At 45.7% G+C, this 17,999-nt stretch overlaps 2 protein-coding genes across 5 annotated transcripts in view; both read left to right on the top strand.

The window, feature by feature from the left end:
• inpp4aa (inositol polyphosphate-4-phosphatase type I Aa) overlaps nucleotides 1-14,539 on the top strand; it is a 47,249-nt gene extending 32,710 nt beyond the window's left edge. The window contains exons 11-25 of one of the 4 annotated variants that reach the window (XM_045206721.1): nucleotides 1,908-2,012; nucleotides 4,350-4,458; nucleotides 4,934-4,951; nucleotides 5,223-5,406; nucleotides 7,543-7,848; nucleotides 8,007-8,157; nucleotides 8,349-8,489; nucleotides 8,593-8,631; nucleotides 9,053-9,225; nucleotides 9,465-9,588; nucleotides 9,937-10,204; nucleotides 10,777-10,874; nucleotides 11,646-11,758; nucleotides 12,192-12,346; nucleotides 12,708-14,539. In XM_045206721.1, coding sequence (XP_045062656.1) covers nucleotides 1,908-2,012; nucleotides 4,350-4,458; nucleotides 4,934-4,951; nucleotides 5,223-5,406; nucleotides 7,543-7,848; nucleotides 8,007-8,157; nucleotides 8,349-8,489; nucleotides 8,593-8,631; nucleotides 9,053-9,225; nucleotides 9,465-9,588; nucleotides 9,937-10,204; nucleotides 10,777-10,874; nucleotides 11,646-11,758; nucleotides 12,192-12,346; nucleotides 12,708-12,840 — 2,117 coding nt within the window. In that variant the 3' untranslated portion in view covers nucleotides 12,841-14,539. The remainder of the gene's footprint in view (nucleotides 1-1,907; nucleotides 2,013-4,349; nucleotides 4,459-4,933; nucleotides 4,952-5,222; nucleotides 5,407-7,542; nucleotides 7,849-8,006; nucleotides 8,158-8,348; nucleotides 8,490-8,592; nucleotides 8,632-9,052; nucleotides 9,226-9,464; nucleotides 9,589-9,936; nucleotides 10,205-10,776; nucleotides 10,875-11,645; nucleotides 11,759-12,191; nucleotides 12,347-12,707) is intronic. The other 3 variants (XM_041843913.2, XM_045206722.1, XM_045206723.1) reach the window with 3 other exon arrangements.
• Nucleotides 14,540-14,857: 318 nt separating this feature from the next.
• Nucleotides 14,858-17,619, top strand: si:dkey-4e7.3 (uncharacterized protein LOC402865 homolog). Its single transcript, XM_041843658.2, is given in 5 exon segments — nucleotides 14,858-14,941; nucleotides 16,562-16,619; nucleotides 16,622-16,672; nucleotides 16,797-17,120; nucleotides 17,123-17,619. Coding segments are annotated over 5 exon segments (657 nt in total). The 3' UTR covers nucleotides 17,263-17,619.
• Nucleotides 17,620-17,999: the final 380 nt, after the last annotated feature.

Raw genomic sequence — 17,999 nt, 5'->3', positions numbered from 1 at the left:
GAATAAAATGTAAATGTAATTCCATTTGCTCCGTTCCAGCCATTATTATAAGCCATCCTCCCCTCAGTAGCCTCCACTGCTGTACACCAACACACCAGAACACATCCTAATAGACTGCAAGGCTGCACCTAAACATTTAAAAAAACATATTACTAATATCAGTGTTGTTAGTAACGAGTGTTAACAACAACGCAATGATTAGTCCTATAAATACTAGTATTTTATATAAACTTTTACGGTAGACATTACATATTCATAATAAATAAAATTAAAAAGTAAATTTGGTGTTCTATTTATAGGGCTATGCAATGATATGCTATAACATGCCACTAACATATATCAGAAACCTGCTCCATTAACACTGTTAGGGCTATAATATAATACACTACATGATCAAAAGTATGTGGACACCTGCTCGTCGAACATCTCATTCCAAAATCATGGGCATTAATATGGAGTTGGACCCCATTATTCTTGCTATAACAGCCTCCACTCTTCTGGGAAGGCTTTCCACTAGATGTTGGAACATTGCTGCGTGAACTTGCTTCCATTCAGCCACAAGAGCATTGTTGAAGTCTGGCACTGATGTTGGGTGATTAGGCCTGGCTCGCAGTCTGCGTTCCAATTCATCCCAAAGGTGTTCGATGGGGTTGAGGTCAGGGCTCTGTGCATTCCACTCAAGTTTTTCCACACCGATCTCAACAAACCATTTCTGTATGGACCTCGCTTTGTACACGGGGGCATTGTCATGCTAAAACAGGAAAGGGCCTTCCCCAAACTGTAGCCACAATGTTGAAAGCACAGAATCATCTAGAATGTCATTGTATGCTGTAGCGTTAAGATTTCCCTTCACTGGAACAAAGGGGCCAAGCCCGAACCATGAAAAACAGCCCCAGACCATTATTCCTCTTCCACCAAACTTTACAGTTGGTACTATGCATGGTACTATTGTGGCAGGTAGCGTTCTCCTGGCATCCACCAAACCCAGATTCATCTGTCGGACTGCCAGATGGTGAAGCCTGATTCATCCCTCCAGAGAACGCGTTTCCACTGCTCCAGAGTCTAATGGCGACGAGCTTTACACCACTCCAGCCGACGCTTGGCATTGCGCATGGTGATCTTAGGCTTGTGTGCGGCTGCTCGGCCATGGAAACTCATTTCATGAAGCTCCCGACGAACAGTTCTTGTGCTGACCTTGCTTCCAGAGGCAGTTTCCACTTCACAATAACAGCACTTACAGTTGACCGGGGCAGCTGTAGCAGGGCATACATTTGATGAACTGACTTGTTGGAAAGGTGGCATCCTATGACGGTACCACGTTGAAAGTCACTGAGCTCTTCAGTAAGGCCTCTCTACTGCCAATATTTGTCTATGGAGATTGCATGGCTGTGTGCTTGATTTTATACACCTGTCAGCAACGGGTGTGGCTGAAATAGCAGAATCCACTCATTTTAAGGGGTGTCCACATACTTTTGCATATATAGTGTATTTCATATCACTAACGCATCAGGAACATACAGGAAGAGACTATCAGTAATATGCATGAAGAGACTATTAGTAACATACAGGAAGAGACTATCAGTAACATACAGGAAGCGACTATCAGTAACATACAGGAAGAGACTATCAGTAATATACAGGAAGAGACTATTAGTAACATACAGGAAGAGACTATCAGTAACATACAGGAAGAGACTATCAGTAACATACAGGAAGAGACTATCAGTAACATACAGGATGAGACTATCAGTAATATACAGGAAGAGACTATCAGTAACATACAGGAAGATACTATCAGTAACATACAGGAAGAGACTATCAGTAACATACAGGAAGAGACCATCAGTAACATGCACAGGTACAGTAGTTGGCATCATCATAACATGTCCAACCTACTCCTCTTCCAGGTCCCTCCTTTAAGTCCAGCACTCTGAAAGCAGAGAAGAAGCTGGAATTTATCCCCACTAACCTGCACGTTCAGAGGATGAGAGTACAAGGAGAGTCTGGTTATGGTAGGGGACCTGTTATATCTATCAGTCTCTATGATAGGGGACCTGTTATATCTATCAGTCTCTATGATAGGGGACCTGTTATATCTATCAGTCTCTATGATAGGGGACCTGTTATATCTTTCAGTCTCTATGATAGGGGAGCTGTTATATCTATCAGTCTCTATGATAGGGGACCTGTTATATCTATCAGTCTCTATGATAGGGGACCTGTTATATCTTTCAGTCTCTATGATAGGGGAGCGGTTATATCTATCAGTCTCTATGATAGGGGACCTGTTATATCTATCAGTCTCTATGATAGGGGACCTGTTATATCTATCAGTCTCTATGATAGGGGACCTGTTATATCTATCAGTCTCTATGATAGGGGACCTGTTATATCTTTCAGTCTCTATGATAGGGGACCTGTTATATCTATCAGTCTCTATGATAGGGGACCTGTTATATCTTTCAGTCTCTATGATAGGGGACCTGTTATATCTATCAGTCTCTATGATAGGGGACCTGTTATATCTATCAGTCTCTATGATAGGGGACCTGTTATATCTATCAGTCTCTATGATAGGGGAGCTGTTATATCTATCAGTCTCTATGATAGGGGACCTGTTATATCTATCAGTCTCTATGATAGGGGACCTGTTATATCTATCAGTCTCTATGATAGGGGACCTGTTATATCTTTCAGTCTCTATGATAGGGGACCTGTTATATCTATCAGTCTATATGATAGGGGACCTGTTATATCTATCAGTCTCTATGATAGGGGAGCTGTTATATCTATCAGTCTCTATGATAGGGGACCTGTTATATCTATCAGTCTCTATGATAGGGGACCTGTTATATCTATCAGTCTCTATGATAGGAGACCTGTTATATCTATCAGTCTCTATGATAGGGGACCTGTTATATCTATCAGTCTCTATGATAGGGGACCTGTTATATCTATCAGTCTCTATGATAGGGGACCTGTTATATCTTTCAGTCTCTATGATAGGGGACCTGTTATATCTATCAGTCTCTATGATAGGGGAGCTGTTATATGTATCAGTCTCTATGATAGGGGAGCTGTTATATCTATCAGTCTCTATGATAGGGGACCTGTTATACCTATCAGTCTCTATGATAGGGGACCTGTTATATCTATCAGTCTATATGATAGGAGACCTGTTATATCTATCAGTCTCTATGATAGGGGAGCTGTTATATCTATCAGTCTCTATGATAGGGGAGCTGTTGTATCTATCAGTCTCTATGATAGGGGAGCTGTTATATCTATCAGTTTCTATGTCCTTAATATCCACCATTATATCCATCTGGCTCAATGTAATTCTCTGTTTATATCTGTCTAAAAGTACTCTCCTCTCCCTCCACCTCCCTCCCCTCTCTCCTCTCCCTCCACCTCCCTCCCCTCTTTCCTCTCCCTCCACCTCCCTCCCCTCTCTCCTCTCCCTCCACCTCCCTCCCTCCCCTCTCTCCTCTCCCTCCACCTCCCTCCCCTCTCTCCTCTCCCTCCACCTCCCTCCCTCCCTCTCTCCTCTCCCTCCACCTCCCTCCCTCCCCTCTCTCCTCTCCCTCCACCTCCCGCCCCTCTCTCCTCTCCCTCCACCTCCCTCCCTCCCCTCTCTCCTCTCCCTCCACCTCCCTCCCCTCTCTCCTCTCCCTCCACCTCCCTCCCTCCCCTCTCTCCTCTCCCTCCACCTCCCTCCCTCCCCTCTCTCCTCTCCCTCCACCTCCCTCCCTCTCCTCTCTCCTCTCCCTCCACCTTTCTTCCCTCTCTCCTCTCCCTCCACCTCCCTCCCTCCCCTCTCTCCCTCCTCCTTCCACCTCCCCTCCCTTCCCTCTCTCCTCTCCCTCCACCTCCCTCCCTCCCCTCTCTCCTCTCCCTCCTCCTTCCACCTCCCCTCCCTTCCCTCTCTCCTCTCCCTCCCCTCTCTCCTCTCCCTCCTCCTTCCACCTCCCCTCCCTTCCCTCTCTCCTCTCCCTCCACCTCCCCTCCCTCCCCTCTCTCCTCTCCCTCCACCTTCCTCCCTCCCCTCTCCCCTCTCTCCTCTCCCTCCACCTCCCCTCCCTCCCTCCCCTCTCTCCTCTCCCTCTACCTTCCCTCCCTCCTTCCCCTCTCTCCTCTCCCTCCACCTCCCTCCCTCCCCTCTCCTCTCCCTCCTCCTTCCACCTCCCCTCCCTTCCCTCTCTCCTCTCCCTCACCTCCCCTCGCTCCCCTCTCTCCTCTCCCTCCACCTCCCCTCTCTCTCCTCCCTCCCTCTCCTCTCTCCACCTCCCTCTCTCCCTCCCCTCTCTCCTCTCCCTCGTCCCTCCACCTCCCTCCCTCTCCTCTCTCAGACAGGACCTATGACGTAGTGACTATAGGGGCCCCAGCAGCCCACCACCAAGGCTTTAAGCACTGTGGTCTCCGGAAACTTATCCACAAGTTTGAGGAGGCTAGGAAACAGTGAGTACTGACAATAGACAAGGTTTCCCTAATTACATTCAGTCGTGGACCGTTTTTTTTCTTGAGTTGATGGTCAGGGGGCTGGAACATAGTTATAAATAATTTGTACACTGCAAATTCACTGCAAAAAGCCCAAACATATATACTATTTGACAAAAACTGAATAATTTCAAACCTTGATTACATTGGGATATGATCACATATTTATGCATGGAAATACTTGGGAACGGATTTTCTAAATTAAAATCACTTTTAGATGATTCCCTAGTGATTTTACAGTCTTTTATGTCCAAAAATTATATATATATTTATTACTTTTTTGCTCAGAAAATTTGGGAGGCCAAATAAAATCAATTGGGGCTGCCAATCGGGGAACCCTGCTATAGGCACATCAGTTAGGGATTTAATTGTTATTGTTGATTTAGATATCTAACCTTTGATTGAAATGTGTCATTTTTGCTTGCTTTCTGATCAGCGCATATGAGGAGGAATGGTGAGATCTGTCACCTGGTCTGTTTATGCATGCAGTGTTTATGCATGCATTGTGGGTAGATGTGTTTATGCTCTGCATTACATCGTTTTAAATCTGCACTTGCCAGCACCTTTTCACCCCTGATCTCTCTCTCTCTCTCTCTCTCTCTCTCTCTCTCTCTCTCTCTCTCTCTCTCTCTCTCTCTCTCTCTCTCTCTCTCTCTCTCTCTCTCTCTCTCTCTCTCTCTCTCTCTCTCTCTCTCACATATATACACACACACACCATGCATCAGTGCTGGGTCTGGCTCTAAGCCGGTGGCCTACCTGCCTCGGGACGTGGTGAGAGCGAAGGAGCTGATTGGTCAGATCAACACCTTGAAGACTCAGGTTTGCTACTACGCCGAACGTTTGTCCCGCGCTGCCAAGGAACGCTCAGCCAATGCTCTGGAGAGAACCCTCACCATCCTCTCTGAGAAGGTAGGAGAGGGGGAGAGAGGGTGGGAGGAGGGGGAGAGAAGCATTGAGAGATGCCCTCATGTACAGTGGCTTGCGAAAGTATTCACCCCATTTTTCCTGTTTTGTTGCCTTACAACCTGGAATTAAAATGGATTTTTGGGGGGTTTGTATCATTTGATTTACACAAGATGGAAAACATTTTTGGGGGTGAAACAAACAAGAAATAAGACAAAACAACAGAACTTGAGTGTGCATAACTATTAACCCCCCCACCCCAACGTCAATACTTTGTAGAGCCACCTTTTGCAGCAATTACAGCTGCAAGTCTCTTGGGGTATGGCTCTATAAGCTTGGCACATCTAGCCACTAGGGTTTTTGCCCATTCTTCAAGGCAGAAATGCTCCAGCTCCTTCAAGTTGGATGGGTTCCGCTGGTGTACAGCAATCTTTAAGTCATACCACAGATTCTCAATTAGATTGAGGTCTGGGCTTTGACTAGGCCATTCCAAGACATTTAAATGTTTCCCCTTAAACGTCTCGAGTGTTGCTTTAGCAGTATGCTTAGGGTCATTGTCCTGCTGGAAGGTGAACCTCCGTCCCAGTCTCAAATCTCTGGAAGACTGAAACAGGTTTCCCTCAAGAATTTCCCTGTATTTAGTGCCATCCATCATTCCTTCAATTCTGATCAATTTCCCAGTCCCTGCCGATGAAAAACATGGTGGATGGTGTTCTCGGGGTGATGAGAGGTGTTGGGTTTGCGCCAGACAAAGTGTTTTCCTTGATGGCCAAAAAGCTCCATTTTAGTCTCATCTGACCAGAGTACCTTCTTCCATATTTTTGGGGAGTCTCCCACATGGCTTTTGGCGAACACCAAACGTGTTTGCTTATTTTTTTCTTTAAGCAATGGCTTTTTTCTGGCCACTCTTCCGTAAAGCCCAGCTCTGTGGAGTGTACGGCTTAAAGTGGTCCTATGGACAGATACTCCAATCTCCGCTGTGGAGCTTTGCAGCTCCTTCAGGGTTATCTTTGGTCTCTTTGTTGCCTTTCTGGTTAATGCCCTCCTTGCCTGGTCCGTGAGTTTTGGTGGGCGGCCCTCTCTTGGCAGATTTGTTGTGGTGCCATATTCTTTCAATTTTTTAACAATGGATTTAATGGTTTCGGATATGTTTTTATAACCCAACCCTGATCTGTACTTCTCCACAACTTTGTCCCTGACCTGTTTGGAGAGCTCCTTGGTCTTCATGGTGCCGCTTGCTTGGTGGTGCCCCTTGCTTAGTGGTGTTGCAGACTCTGGGGCCTTTCAGAACAGGTGTATATATACTGAGATCATGTGACACTTAGACTGCACACAGGTGGACTGTATTTAACTAATTATGTGACTTCTGAAGGTAGTTGGGTGCACCAGATCTTATTTAGGTGCTTCATAGCAAAGGGGGTGAATACATATGCACGCACCACTTTTCCGTTATTTGTATGTTAAATTTTTTTAAAATAAGTTATTTTTTAAATGTCACTTCACCAATTTGGACTATTTTGTGTATGGCCATTACATGAAATCCAAATAAAAATCAATTTAAATTACAGGTTGTAATGCAACAAAATAGGAAAAACACCAAGGGGGATGAATACTTTTGCAAGGCACTGTATCTATGCAATGAATGTATTTCACTGTATTAATACACACTATTATATATCTTCTGTCTCCTCCTCTCCCTGTCTATCCTCCATCTCTCTCCTCCATTTCTCTCCTCTCCATCTCTCTCCTCCATCTCTTTTCTCCTCCATCTCTCTCCTCTCCATGTCTCTCCTCCATCTCTCTCCATGTCTCTCCTCCATCTCTCTCCTCCTCTCCATGTCTCTCCTCCATCTCTCTCCATCTCTCTCCTCCATCTCTCTCCTCCTCTCCATTTCTCTCCTCCATCTCTCTCCTCCTCTCCATGTCTCTCCTCCATCTCTCTCCATCTCTCTCCTCCATCTCTCTCCTCCTCTCCATTTCTCTCCTCCATCTCTCTCCTCCTCTCCATGTCTCTCCTCCATCTCTCTCCTCCTCTCCATGTCTCTCCTCCATATCTCCCCTCTCCCTTTCGCTCCTCAATCTTTCTCCTCCATCTCTCTCCTCCTCTCCATGTCTCTCCTCCATCTCTCTCCCCCTCTCCAGACTCGTCAGTTGGTGACAGTGTGTGACTCTAAGCTGCTGTCCTCAGCCATCCTAGCCCTTTCTGCCGCCCGGCCGGAATGCATCGCCCAGAAGGGCAGTCCCTCCCCATCCTCCCTCACCCCCTCTCCTTCCCGCTCCCCCTCTCGCCACTCTACCTCCCCCTCTCGCTCCTCTACCTCCCCCTCGCGCCAATCCACCTCCCCCTCGCGCCACTCCATCTCCCCTCGCCACTCAATATACCTGGAGGGAGAGGGGGGGAGAGGCAAGCGCTCATCCCTACAGGCTGACTGGCATGAGGAGGACTGGGTAAGGAGTCATTTATCATTTTCAGTTTAACAATTGAGAATAACAACAGTATTGTATAGAATGTATATACAAAGTTTATTTCATATTTCATCCCTTGGCTTTCTGTCGTGCTCCCCCCTCTTCTCTCTTCTCTCTGACCCATCCTCTCTACCCTCCAGGAGAAGGTGTGTTTGAACATAGATAAGAGTCTGGACAGTGTGATCCAGATGGTGGAAAGACTGCTGGCCAAAGACAGGCTGCAGAGTGACAGCAGCAGTGAGGATGTGTTCCTAGATGTTCAGCAGATGACCAACACCCCTACTAAGAAAAGTAAACATACACATACATTCACATACTAGTAGAATGTATTTATTGAAGTGAAATAGGCTACTTAACTAGAAATTATTGCATCTCCTGATTTTCAAACTAACTGATTGAGGGAATGATTGATGGGTGGGTGGGCCGATTGGTTTAAAAGTTGAGGTCAGGGGATAAAAGTGAATGTGTGTGAATCCCATGAGGTATCCATGGAAACAGGGAAGCCTTCTGGATACACCCCGGATCGTCATCTTCATCACCTACCCTTCCTCCATCATCATCATCGTCATCATTACCTCATCTGAGCACAACATGTCAATCAAACCATGAAAGACGACAACACTGTAGGTTCACGCCTACTTTGACTGTTCTATATTGTAACATCATTCTTTAACTAGCAGACATAAACACTATGATGTTATTACTTCTCTCTTCTCTCCCCTCTAGACAGCAGCCCAGACGTGGAAAAAGAAAAGCCCTCCCCAGGTAAGAGCAAGAATGTGTGTGTGTGTGTCTGGACATGTTTAACTATACTTGTGGGGACCAGAATGCTATTTCTAGTGTGTTTAGGGTTAAGGTTAGAATTAGTGTTAGGGTTAGAATTAGGTTTAGGGTTAGGGTTAGGAGCTAGGGTTAGTTTTAGGGTTAGGGTTAGGGTTAGGGTACGGGTTAGGTTTAGGGAAAATAGGATTTTGAATAAGACTGAATTGTGTGTCCCCACAAGGTTAGTTGTACAAGACTGTGTGTGTGTGTGTGTGTGTGTTTGTGTGTGTGTGTGTGTGTGCGTGTGCGTGTGTGTGTGTGCGTGTGTGTGTGCGTGTGTGTGTTTGCGTGTGTTTGTGTGTGTGTGTGCGTGTGTAAAGGTCTGTGTGTATATACTGCATAACCACTCTCCTGTCTGTACCAGGTGAATGGAGTGAGGCCTTGTACCCTCTCCTGACCACCCTGTCAGAGTGTGTGTCTCTGATGAGTGACAAGGCTAAGAAGTCCATGGTGTTCCTACTGATGCAGGACAGTGCTCCCACCATCGCCATGAACCTCACACTACAGTACAGGAGAGATGTGGTCTTCTGCCAGACAGTGGGTTTACACACACACACACCCACACACACGTAGGTACACCCACACACACGCAGGTACACACACTCACACACGCATACACACAACACTACTCTTGCACTACAGCATAACTAAATGGATTTGATTGCTGTTCTATAATATACATTGTTATTGTATTGATCAATAACATTGTTGTTATAGATGTTTGACAGATGATGATATAGATGATTATAGTTGTATTGGTGTTTTCCCCTGTGTAGCTGTCAGCTCTGATCTGTGGCTTCGTCATCAAGCTGAGGAACTGTCTCTGTGACGACGGCTTCCTCAGGCAGCTCCACACCATCGGCCTGCTGGTCCAGCATGAGGGCCTGCTTAGCACCTATGGTAACCTCCTGCCTGTGTGTGTGTGCGCGTGTGATTTTGTCTGAGAATACACACACACAGGCACACATGATTATGTTGATTTGAAACCCACTTACTCTTAAAATATGAGAACTGAAATTTACTCTAACCCCTTACTCTCTTCAATCTTAAAGGGGAGGAACTGAAACCTACTCTGACCCCTTACTCTCTTCAATCTTAAAGGGGAGGAACTGAAACCTACTCTGACCCCTTACTCTCTTCAATCTTAAAGGGGAGGAACTGAAACGTACTCTGACCCCTTAATCTCTTCAATCTTAAAGGGGAGGAACTGAAACCTACTCTGACCCCTTACTCTCTTCAATCTTAAAGGGGAGGAGCTGGCCATGTTGGAGGACATGAGTGTTGGCGTGATGGACCTGCGGAACGTCACCTTTAAGGTCATCCAGGCAACCTCGGTCTTCGGCCCAGACGTGCTGCCTGTCATTACTGGGAACCGGGACGGCTTCAACGTCAGGGTTCCGTTACCGGCGCCAATGTTTGATGCGTTGCCACGGGAGATCCAGAACGGCATGCTGCTGCGGGTGCAGCCTGTTCTCTTCAATGTGGGAATCAATGAACAGCAGACACTGGCAGAGAAGTGAGTGAACGAGAGAGGGGAGGAGAGATGAGGAGAGGTGATGGAGGTGATGGAGGGAGGAGAGGTGATGGATGGGTGATGGAGGGAGGAGAGGTGATGGAGGAGTGATGGGGAAGGAGAGGTGATGGAGGGAGGAGAGGTGATGGAGGGAACAGCAGCACAATGTAAAAGAGAGTTAAGAAGGGGTAGTCAAGAGGTGTGTTACCATGGCAACGGCAGCCAGCTGATATTTGTGGTAATACCATTTGATTGATGATGGTTACCTCCAATAATCTCGAGGCGCTTGTTATTGTGCTTTTTCTAAGCTCGTTTATTAGATATGCCAGTACAGACTAGAAATGACATGTGCTTACACCCAGTTTAACAGAAAATAAAATGCTAATTCCTCAACGATGCCAATGATTGAGACTGAGAGAACATTAGGCCTACTCCCTAAAGACTGTAAGAAATGCTGATGTGAGCAATACCATGAAGAAAAATACTGTCTGTCTGTCTGTCTGTCTGTCTGTCTGTCTGTCTGTCTGTCTGTCTGTCTGTCTGTCTGTCTATCCCATCTATCTGTGTGACTATAGGTTTGGAGACACGTCTCTCCAGGAGGTGATTAACATGGAGAATATGGCTCGTCTCAGCTCCTATTACGACCAGTTCAAAGAGGTCCTACCTGAGGACTGTGAGTCACACACACCCTCATCTTAACCTCTTTCCCCTAATTAAGTGGTTAACAACCTGGTTCCTAAAATGTACGTCAGTGCAATAATCCTCTCCTCTCCTCTCCTCTCCTCTCCTCTCCTCTCCTCTCCTCTCCTCTCCTCTCCTCTCCTCTCCTCTCCTCTCCCTCTCCTCTCCTCTCCTCTCCTCTCCCTCCTCTCCTCTCCTCTCCTCTCCTCTCCTCTCCTCTCCTCTCCTCTCCTCTCCTCTCCTCTCCTCTCCTCTCCCTCTCCTCTCCTCTCCTCTCCTCTCCCTCTCCTCTCCTCTCCTCTCCTCTCCTCTCCCTCTCCTCTCCTCTCCTCTCCTCTCCTCTCCTCTCCTCTCCTCTCCTCTCCCTCTCCTCTCCTCTCCTCTCCTCTCCTCTCCCTCTCCCTCTCTCCTCTCCTCTCCTCTCCTCTCCTCTCCTCTCCCTCTCCTCTCCTCTCCTCTCCTCTCCTCTCTCTCCTCTCCTCTCCTCTCCTCTCCTCCTCCTCTCCTCTCCTCTCCTCTCCTCTCCCTCTCCTCTCCTCTCCTCTCCTCTCCCTCTCTCCTCTCCTCTCCTCTCCTCTCCCTCCTCCCTCTCCTCTCCTCTCCTCTCCCTCTCCTCTCCTCTCCTCTCCCTCTCCTCTCCTCTCCTCTCCTCTCTCCTCTCCTCTCCTCTCCTCTCCTCTCCTCTCTCTCTCTCCTCTCCTCTCCTCTCCTCTCCTCTCCTCTCCCTCTCCTCTCCTCTCCTCTCCTCTCCTCTCCTCTCCAGGCCTCCCTCGTACCCGTAGTCAGACCAGCCTGCCTGAGCTCCTAAAACTGCTCAGTCAGAACATCAGTGCCAGGAAGAGCAAGAACGTAGAGATCCTGTGGCAGGCGGCGGAGGTGGAGACATTCTCTCCTTTTTCTCTTTCTCTTTCTCTCAATTCATTTTAATGGCTTTATTGGTATGGGAAACATATGTTAACATTGCCAAAGCAAGTGAAGTAGATAGTAAACAAAAGTGAAATAAACAATACACATTTTACAGGAAACATTATACTCACAAAAGTTCCAAAAGAATAAAGACATTTCAAATGTCATATTATGTCTATATACAGTGTTGAAATGATGTGCAAATAGTTAAAGTACAAAAAGGAAAACAGTTAAACATAAATATGGGTTGTATTTACAATGGTGTTTGTTCTCTTTCTCCACAAGATACTATTTTCTATCACTAACTGAATGAGCAGAAGTCTTTGCCTGACTCTCTACTCTCACCCGTTCCCCCCCCCCCTTATTTCTCTCTCTCCCTGTCTCTCGGTCTCTCCTTCCCCAGGTGTGTCGGCGTCTGAATGGCGTGCGTTTCACCAGCTGTAAGAGTGCTAAGGATCGTACAGCCATGTCTCTAACCCTGGAGCAGTGTCAGATACTCCGGCAGGAGCACGCCATGGCCCCACAGGTCTTCTTCCAGGCCCTCGACTGCATGCGCAGGTGAGCCAGCCACATAACTGCCTGAACAAAAAGAGACAACACATTGTAACGTTTACCATGTAGAATTAGAAGAAAAGGAAGAATTCTGTCCATGATTATAATAACTTTATGTTTTCTTATATCCTCTAATATAATTCCATCTCCATCTTATCTATTTAAAACCCTCCTCTCCTCTCCTCTCCTCTCCTCTCCTCTCCTCTCCTCTCCTCTCCTCTCCTCTCCTCTCCTCTCCTCTCCTCTCCTCTCCTCTCCTCTCCTCTCCTCTCCTCTCCTCTCCTCTCCTCTCCTCTCCTCTCCTCTCCTCTCCTCTCCTCTCCTCTCCTCTCTCCTTCTCTTTCCTCTCCTCTCCTCCTTCTGACAGTGAGGGCTGCAGACGAGAGAACACCATGAAGAATGTAGGATGTCGTAAATACGCCTTCAACTCCCTCCAGCTGAAGGCCTTTCCCAAACAATACCGCCCCCCTGAGGGCACCTATGGGAAAGTAGAGACCTGATTGGACAGAACAGCTGGCCATCTCTCAAAGTAGCCAATAGAAGGGGAAAGGGACTAAACAATGTCAAAGTCAACAACAACATAAAAGCAAAATAACATAATGAAAGCAACCTCCCCCTTTCTATAGTGCTGACTCACTGTTGATGATGTCATGTTATCTGTGGTAGACTGTTTGATAACGCTTCCTTCTCCTTTGCAATTAGAATCGCTGCGTTGTCATGAGAACCACTACACGCACACAACAACAAATACAACAACAACAACTTAAAAACAGCTTTTCAAATCCATTGTCACAGATTTTATTGGACGTAAAACCCCTTTAATTGTAGAGTAGCACTTGGTTTAGTTTTATTTACAGCTCTTATCACATTGCCTGGGTTCTTACCACTGTCTCTCATGGAACTTTAAAGAGGGAAATTCAACTCAAGTCAATTTAAAGAGAACAAAATCTTTGTGTGCAGAGCATCAATGTGTTATTTGCTCCTACACTCCATTCCTTCTACAAGCACAGTGACCTGATTATACACAGGGATTAGATATAGACACTTGTTTCTATGATGTATGAAGATCTATCCCAATTTTATTTGGTGACGCAGTTACTGGACAGAGTTAGTGCAAAATAGAGGGCCACTATCCTGGGTTTTAGTTGTTCTACTGTCATAGACAGTTACAGAGGTCAAGGTTCATCTTTTACATGCCACTGCATGTTTATTTTACGTTTTATAGATTGTCATTGAGTGCACGGTACAATGCTCCACTATAGTAGATGCACGCATGGATGGGGTTCACACACAACAGAAGTCATCCAAAAACATCTCAATTAAAATATATGCTCACATGCTTGTAGATTTTATTCAACTGAAAAATCTTGCACTCCCCCCAAACCCTGTCTGTTCATAAAGTAATGTTTATATACAGGACCTAGATGGTAGGCATATTCACTTTAAATCAAACCATAGACTCAGCCAAACTATAACATATTAGCTTAGGATAAGGAACAGTGTTATAAGAAATCTTAACAAAGTTCCTCCTCCTATGTCGGCAGCTTTTCTCCGTTAGTTTAATCTCATCTCTTTTTATAATCCCAGAGGAATACTACAGCACTGATAGAAGCTAACTCACTCTGACACTGCAGAGCTCGACTGGCTGACTAGTACATGACAGGAGCAACAAAACACTGGCTTATTATTTGTACAACCGATGGAGCGAAATTGAAGTGTCTTACTTTTGAATGCATCTACAGTAGATAGAAAAGCCTCACATTATTATTGTATTTTTGGAAATAATGGACTTGTACACTGCATAGAAAGAAGCCTGTTTAGAATTGACAGTGTTTTGCGTTAAATTGTACTGTGAACCCGTTACTAGCTTTTGTTTCCATGTTTACCTATAGCTTTTATTGCACATTACAGAGACAGTTTATTTTTATTTAGGAAAACATTTTTATATGTTATTTTGCTGAATATTCTTGATGCACTGAAAATTGCTGAAAAAAAGTTGCCAAAATGCTGCAAGTTTTATCCATTTAATTTTGCATGTCATGTATTTTTCTTTGTATGTATTGAGCGCTTTTGAACCACACACTTTCAGGTAGAAACATCTGTATCTGTACAGGTACAGGCTTTGCTTTAAAATCTGCTTTCCCCCTAAACTCTGTAACTTGAGCTATTAAAATATGAGCAGTAAACTGTTTCACCATATCCTGTGTGACATGTAAAGTATACCTCTGGTCTTTGTAGTCTGTCTCTCTGTCTGCCTGGGCACGCACGCACGTACGTGCACACACACACACACAATTCTAAATTGTCTAGATAAGGCCTCTTTAAAACCTTGAACTATCTTTCTTTCCCTTTTTGCCCTGTCAGGCTCTTAGTAGGCTTAACTGTTTTATTAATTGAGCTGTTGCATAGCAAACAAAGTTTTAAACAAACACTGTCCTCTGCATTGTAATATAATGATGCATTAGCCTATGTGTTTTATCCACTGGAGAGAGATAGATACATACAGTCTACTACTCAATGGGAGGGCATGAGCGGCAACACTGGACACAGTGCCTTTCGCTCCTGCTTGACAAGCACGACGGCAGTGTTGCCAACTCCTCAGTAAGGAAAGTAGCTATTGGCAGTCGCTAGAAGTCGCTAAATGACGTCATCGCCTAATTTGCATAATTGACCATGTGCATGTAATTGTGATGGAAGCTGTAGGAGAGAGGAATAACGTTGTGGGAGAGACAAAAAGTGAGTAAAAAACACCCTACATTTTCATCCCGCCCTGAATGTAAGCCAGGGTGGGATCAGCCAGCGGCGGCTTCCCGCATGCGCAGTCTGGATGCGGAGGGGTGAACATCTCCTGCTCTGACTGCAGCTGGGAGGGACTGCTGCGGGAGGACTGGGCCGCCTGTGAGTGCTTTGGGACGGGGTAACAAAGCACCTGCTGCTTGTTGAGAAGAGTAATAACGATACGTGCTTTCACGTCAGTCTCCAAAAGTCTCCAATAACACCAGAAAAAGTTGCTAGTTGCTTTTTTGAAAATATGTCGCTAGAGGGGTCTGAAAACTCGCTAAGTAAGTGGTAAGAAACGAAAGAAAGAAAACACAGCTCAATCAAAACGGACTCTAACCTATAGCAGAGCGCTTTCGACACACCCACCGCTTTCCACACGCCCACTACTTTTTTTTTCCCAACACACCCACTCGCCTATACTCCGGTTGCCATATTGGGATCCAGCTACCCACTTCTACAAACTACTCAGCGGACTGCAGCTGTAATTTGAGGACAGCACGTGCAGTAGCGAATCTGCCCGCCGAAATATTCGCTGCCTCACTCGCGAGACAGCCCAGAAGTCGGCAATACAATTAGCTAAATTGCATGTTGGAGGAGCATTGGAGTGTGTTCATATTAACCGTAGACCTACACGGAGGAGGTGAGCGGAGAGCAGGTGCATATATACGCTTTAAATAAATAACATTAATTCAAAGCGTAGGCTTGTGGATAGTCGACTATATCGGGGTAGTAGACCTATGCCCCAAATTCAAGGGCTCTATACATTCTGCTGCTGCAGAGTTTGTACGTTCAGATTTGCCGGCACGTGCTGAGCTTTATTGCCTGTGACAGGTTCAATACCACAACCGGTGTTATACACCTTAGGCTCTCTTTTAAATAATATGGATGTGTTTACACAATACAACTCTGTAGCTAATACCCAGGTTAGTCTGCAGACTGCAAATCAGAATTGAAACCAATCAGACTGTTCTACATGATCATTCAGTCACTCTTGTTCACCTCTAGTTTATTATCACTGACTTCACAACTCCTCACTCTCTATCTCCCCATACTTTGGTGTCTAGTTGGGTAAATACATGACAGTGTATAGAAGACCATACCTCAGTTACCTTTTAGTAAAAAAAAAAACATGACTACTTAAAGACATGGTCCTGAACTTTGGCGACCACTAAGTATTTTTTGAAACCTCCCGCTTTAGGCTGGATTTGTCAATGTGTAGTTCATACATGCATAATCTATGGGCAGAATTACTGTTTTACCTCAATTAGCCACGAAAGCCCTAGTTTGAAAGCAACTGTTTGTCTGGAAGCTGTGCCATTTTCCCCCATGTTGGCCAGCCCCCTAGCAATTAGAGTTCTAGCCAATGAGCTAGCAAGATGCACACACAGCAGAGAGAGAGAGATCCTGTTGTAAATGCAGGTGTTTCCCTGTCTCTCCCAGGTATCTCTGGTGGCCACGGCTCCCCTCACCAACCTAGCTCTGGCTGTAAGGATGGAGCCCTCCTCCCCAGGAAACTCAAAGGCCTCTATAACATGGGAGGCAAAACAGAGTGTAAGGGCTATGATTTATTTGCTTCAGAAGGTCAACTTATCAGGTATACTAATGGTAAATATATAGACAAATGGGTCGATTGCCATAGGCTTTAATGTGATACCGGTGTTCTGCCTGTCTTTAGCCAGAGGAAACACCACAATGTGTGCAGAGTTCAACTTCGCCGCCAACCCGTAAGCAGCTTACATCGTCCTGAATAAATTATAAAACACTACCAACACCTTCTACATTGTGATTTATGTTTTTCTGGTCTGTTTTGGTTCCACTCTACAGTCTTGGTGTGATGGCTGGCTGGCTCAGGAGTCAGAGAAGGCTCACTTCATGGCCCGGATCTTCTGTCACACTATGGAGGAGTCCTACAGCGAGCGCTCCCAGGTGCAGATTGTCGACGGTATGGGCTTTGTGTCATGTGACTCCTACGCTATGGCGGCGACAATTGATGACGCCTTTTATCATTGAGAGCGACCACATGGCGGGGAGCTGATGGGCACACGTGCGGCATGATGATCCTGAACACGCTGGGCACACTGAAGAAGACTCACAAGGCCTTTGTCATGAGGAAGGTGAACATGGAGAGGCTTAGCAGCTGATGATGGACGCCCTGATGTAATGTCTAGACCGGCTCTGCTACAGCTAACCACTAGACTGTAGAACTAAATTAACAGCTGTTTGGTGACCATGACCCCTATGGGACCGTAACCAGAGAACAGTGACAACTCTAACCTCATCCAGTCACCCCAAGACCATTACTTAAGCATACACCACAATCCATCCTTAACATAAACATTACTACAGTGGCTCCCACTTACACAGCTGATTAGAGAACAGAGACTCAACTGGTTAAAGAGATTGAACGGGATATTAAGCACTTACAAATTCGTAACATTTTATAAGAATTGGAATTGGGAACATATCATACGAATTGCAGGAAACATTTTTTTACAAAACCTCTGCAGCATCACTTTAAGAAGGAACGTATTTTCATGTCTTTGTATCTGATCTTGGACAGACAATGTGTGGGTTCATGAAATAGGGCCACACAGTGTATGACTGCTCAATACAAAGGGCAAATCTGTTGATGTTGATGTGTCCTTGTCAAAGATGTGAAAAATATTTGTTGGTCTGATGTGTGTAATGAGGAACATCCGGACGCTGCACTTGAAGCATTTATGAAACTGCTTCTTCCGAAAACTGATAGGCATGCGCCCATCAAGAAGCTGACTGTTAGAACTGCCAAATCCCAATGGGTAGATTATGAATTAAAAAACTGTATGGCTGAGAGGGATGAGGCAAAGGGAATAGCAAATAAGTCTGACAACACAGCAGA

This window comes from Coregonus clupeaformis, chromosome 23, assembly GCF_020615455.1.
Source record: "Coregonus clupeaformis isolate EN_2021a chromosome 23, ASM2061545v1, whole genome shotgun sequence".
Taxonomy (NCBI): domain Eukaryota; kingdom Metazoa; phylum Chordata; class Actinopteri; order Salmoniformes; family Salmonidae; genus Coregonus; species Coregonus clupeaformis.
The sequence above is the reverse complement of the archived record's forward strand: the minus strand, read 5'-3'. Positions and strand labels throughout refer to the sequence as shown.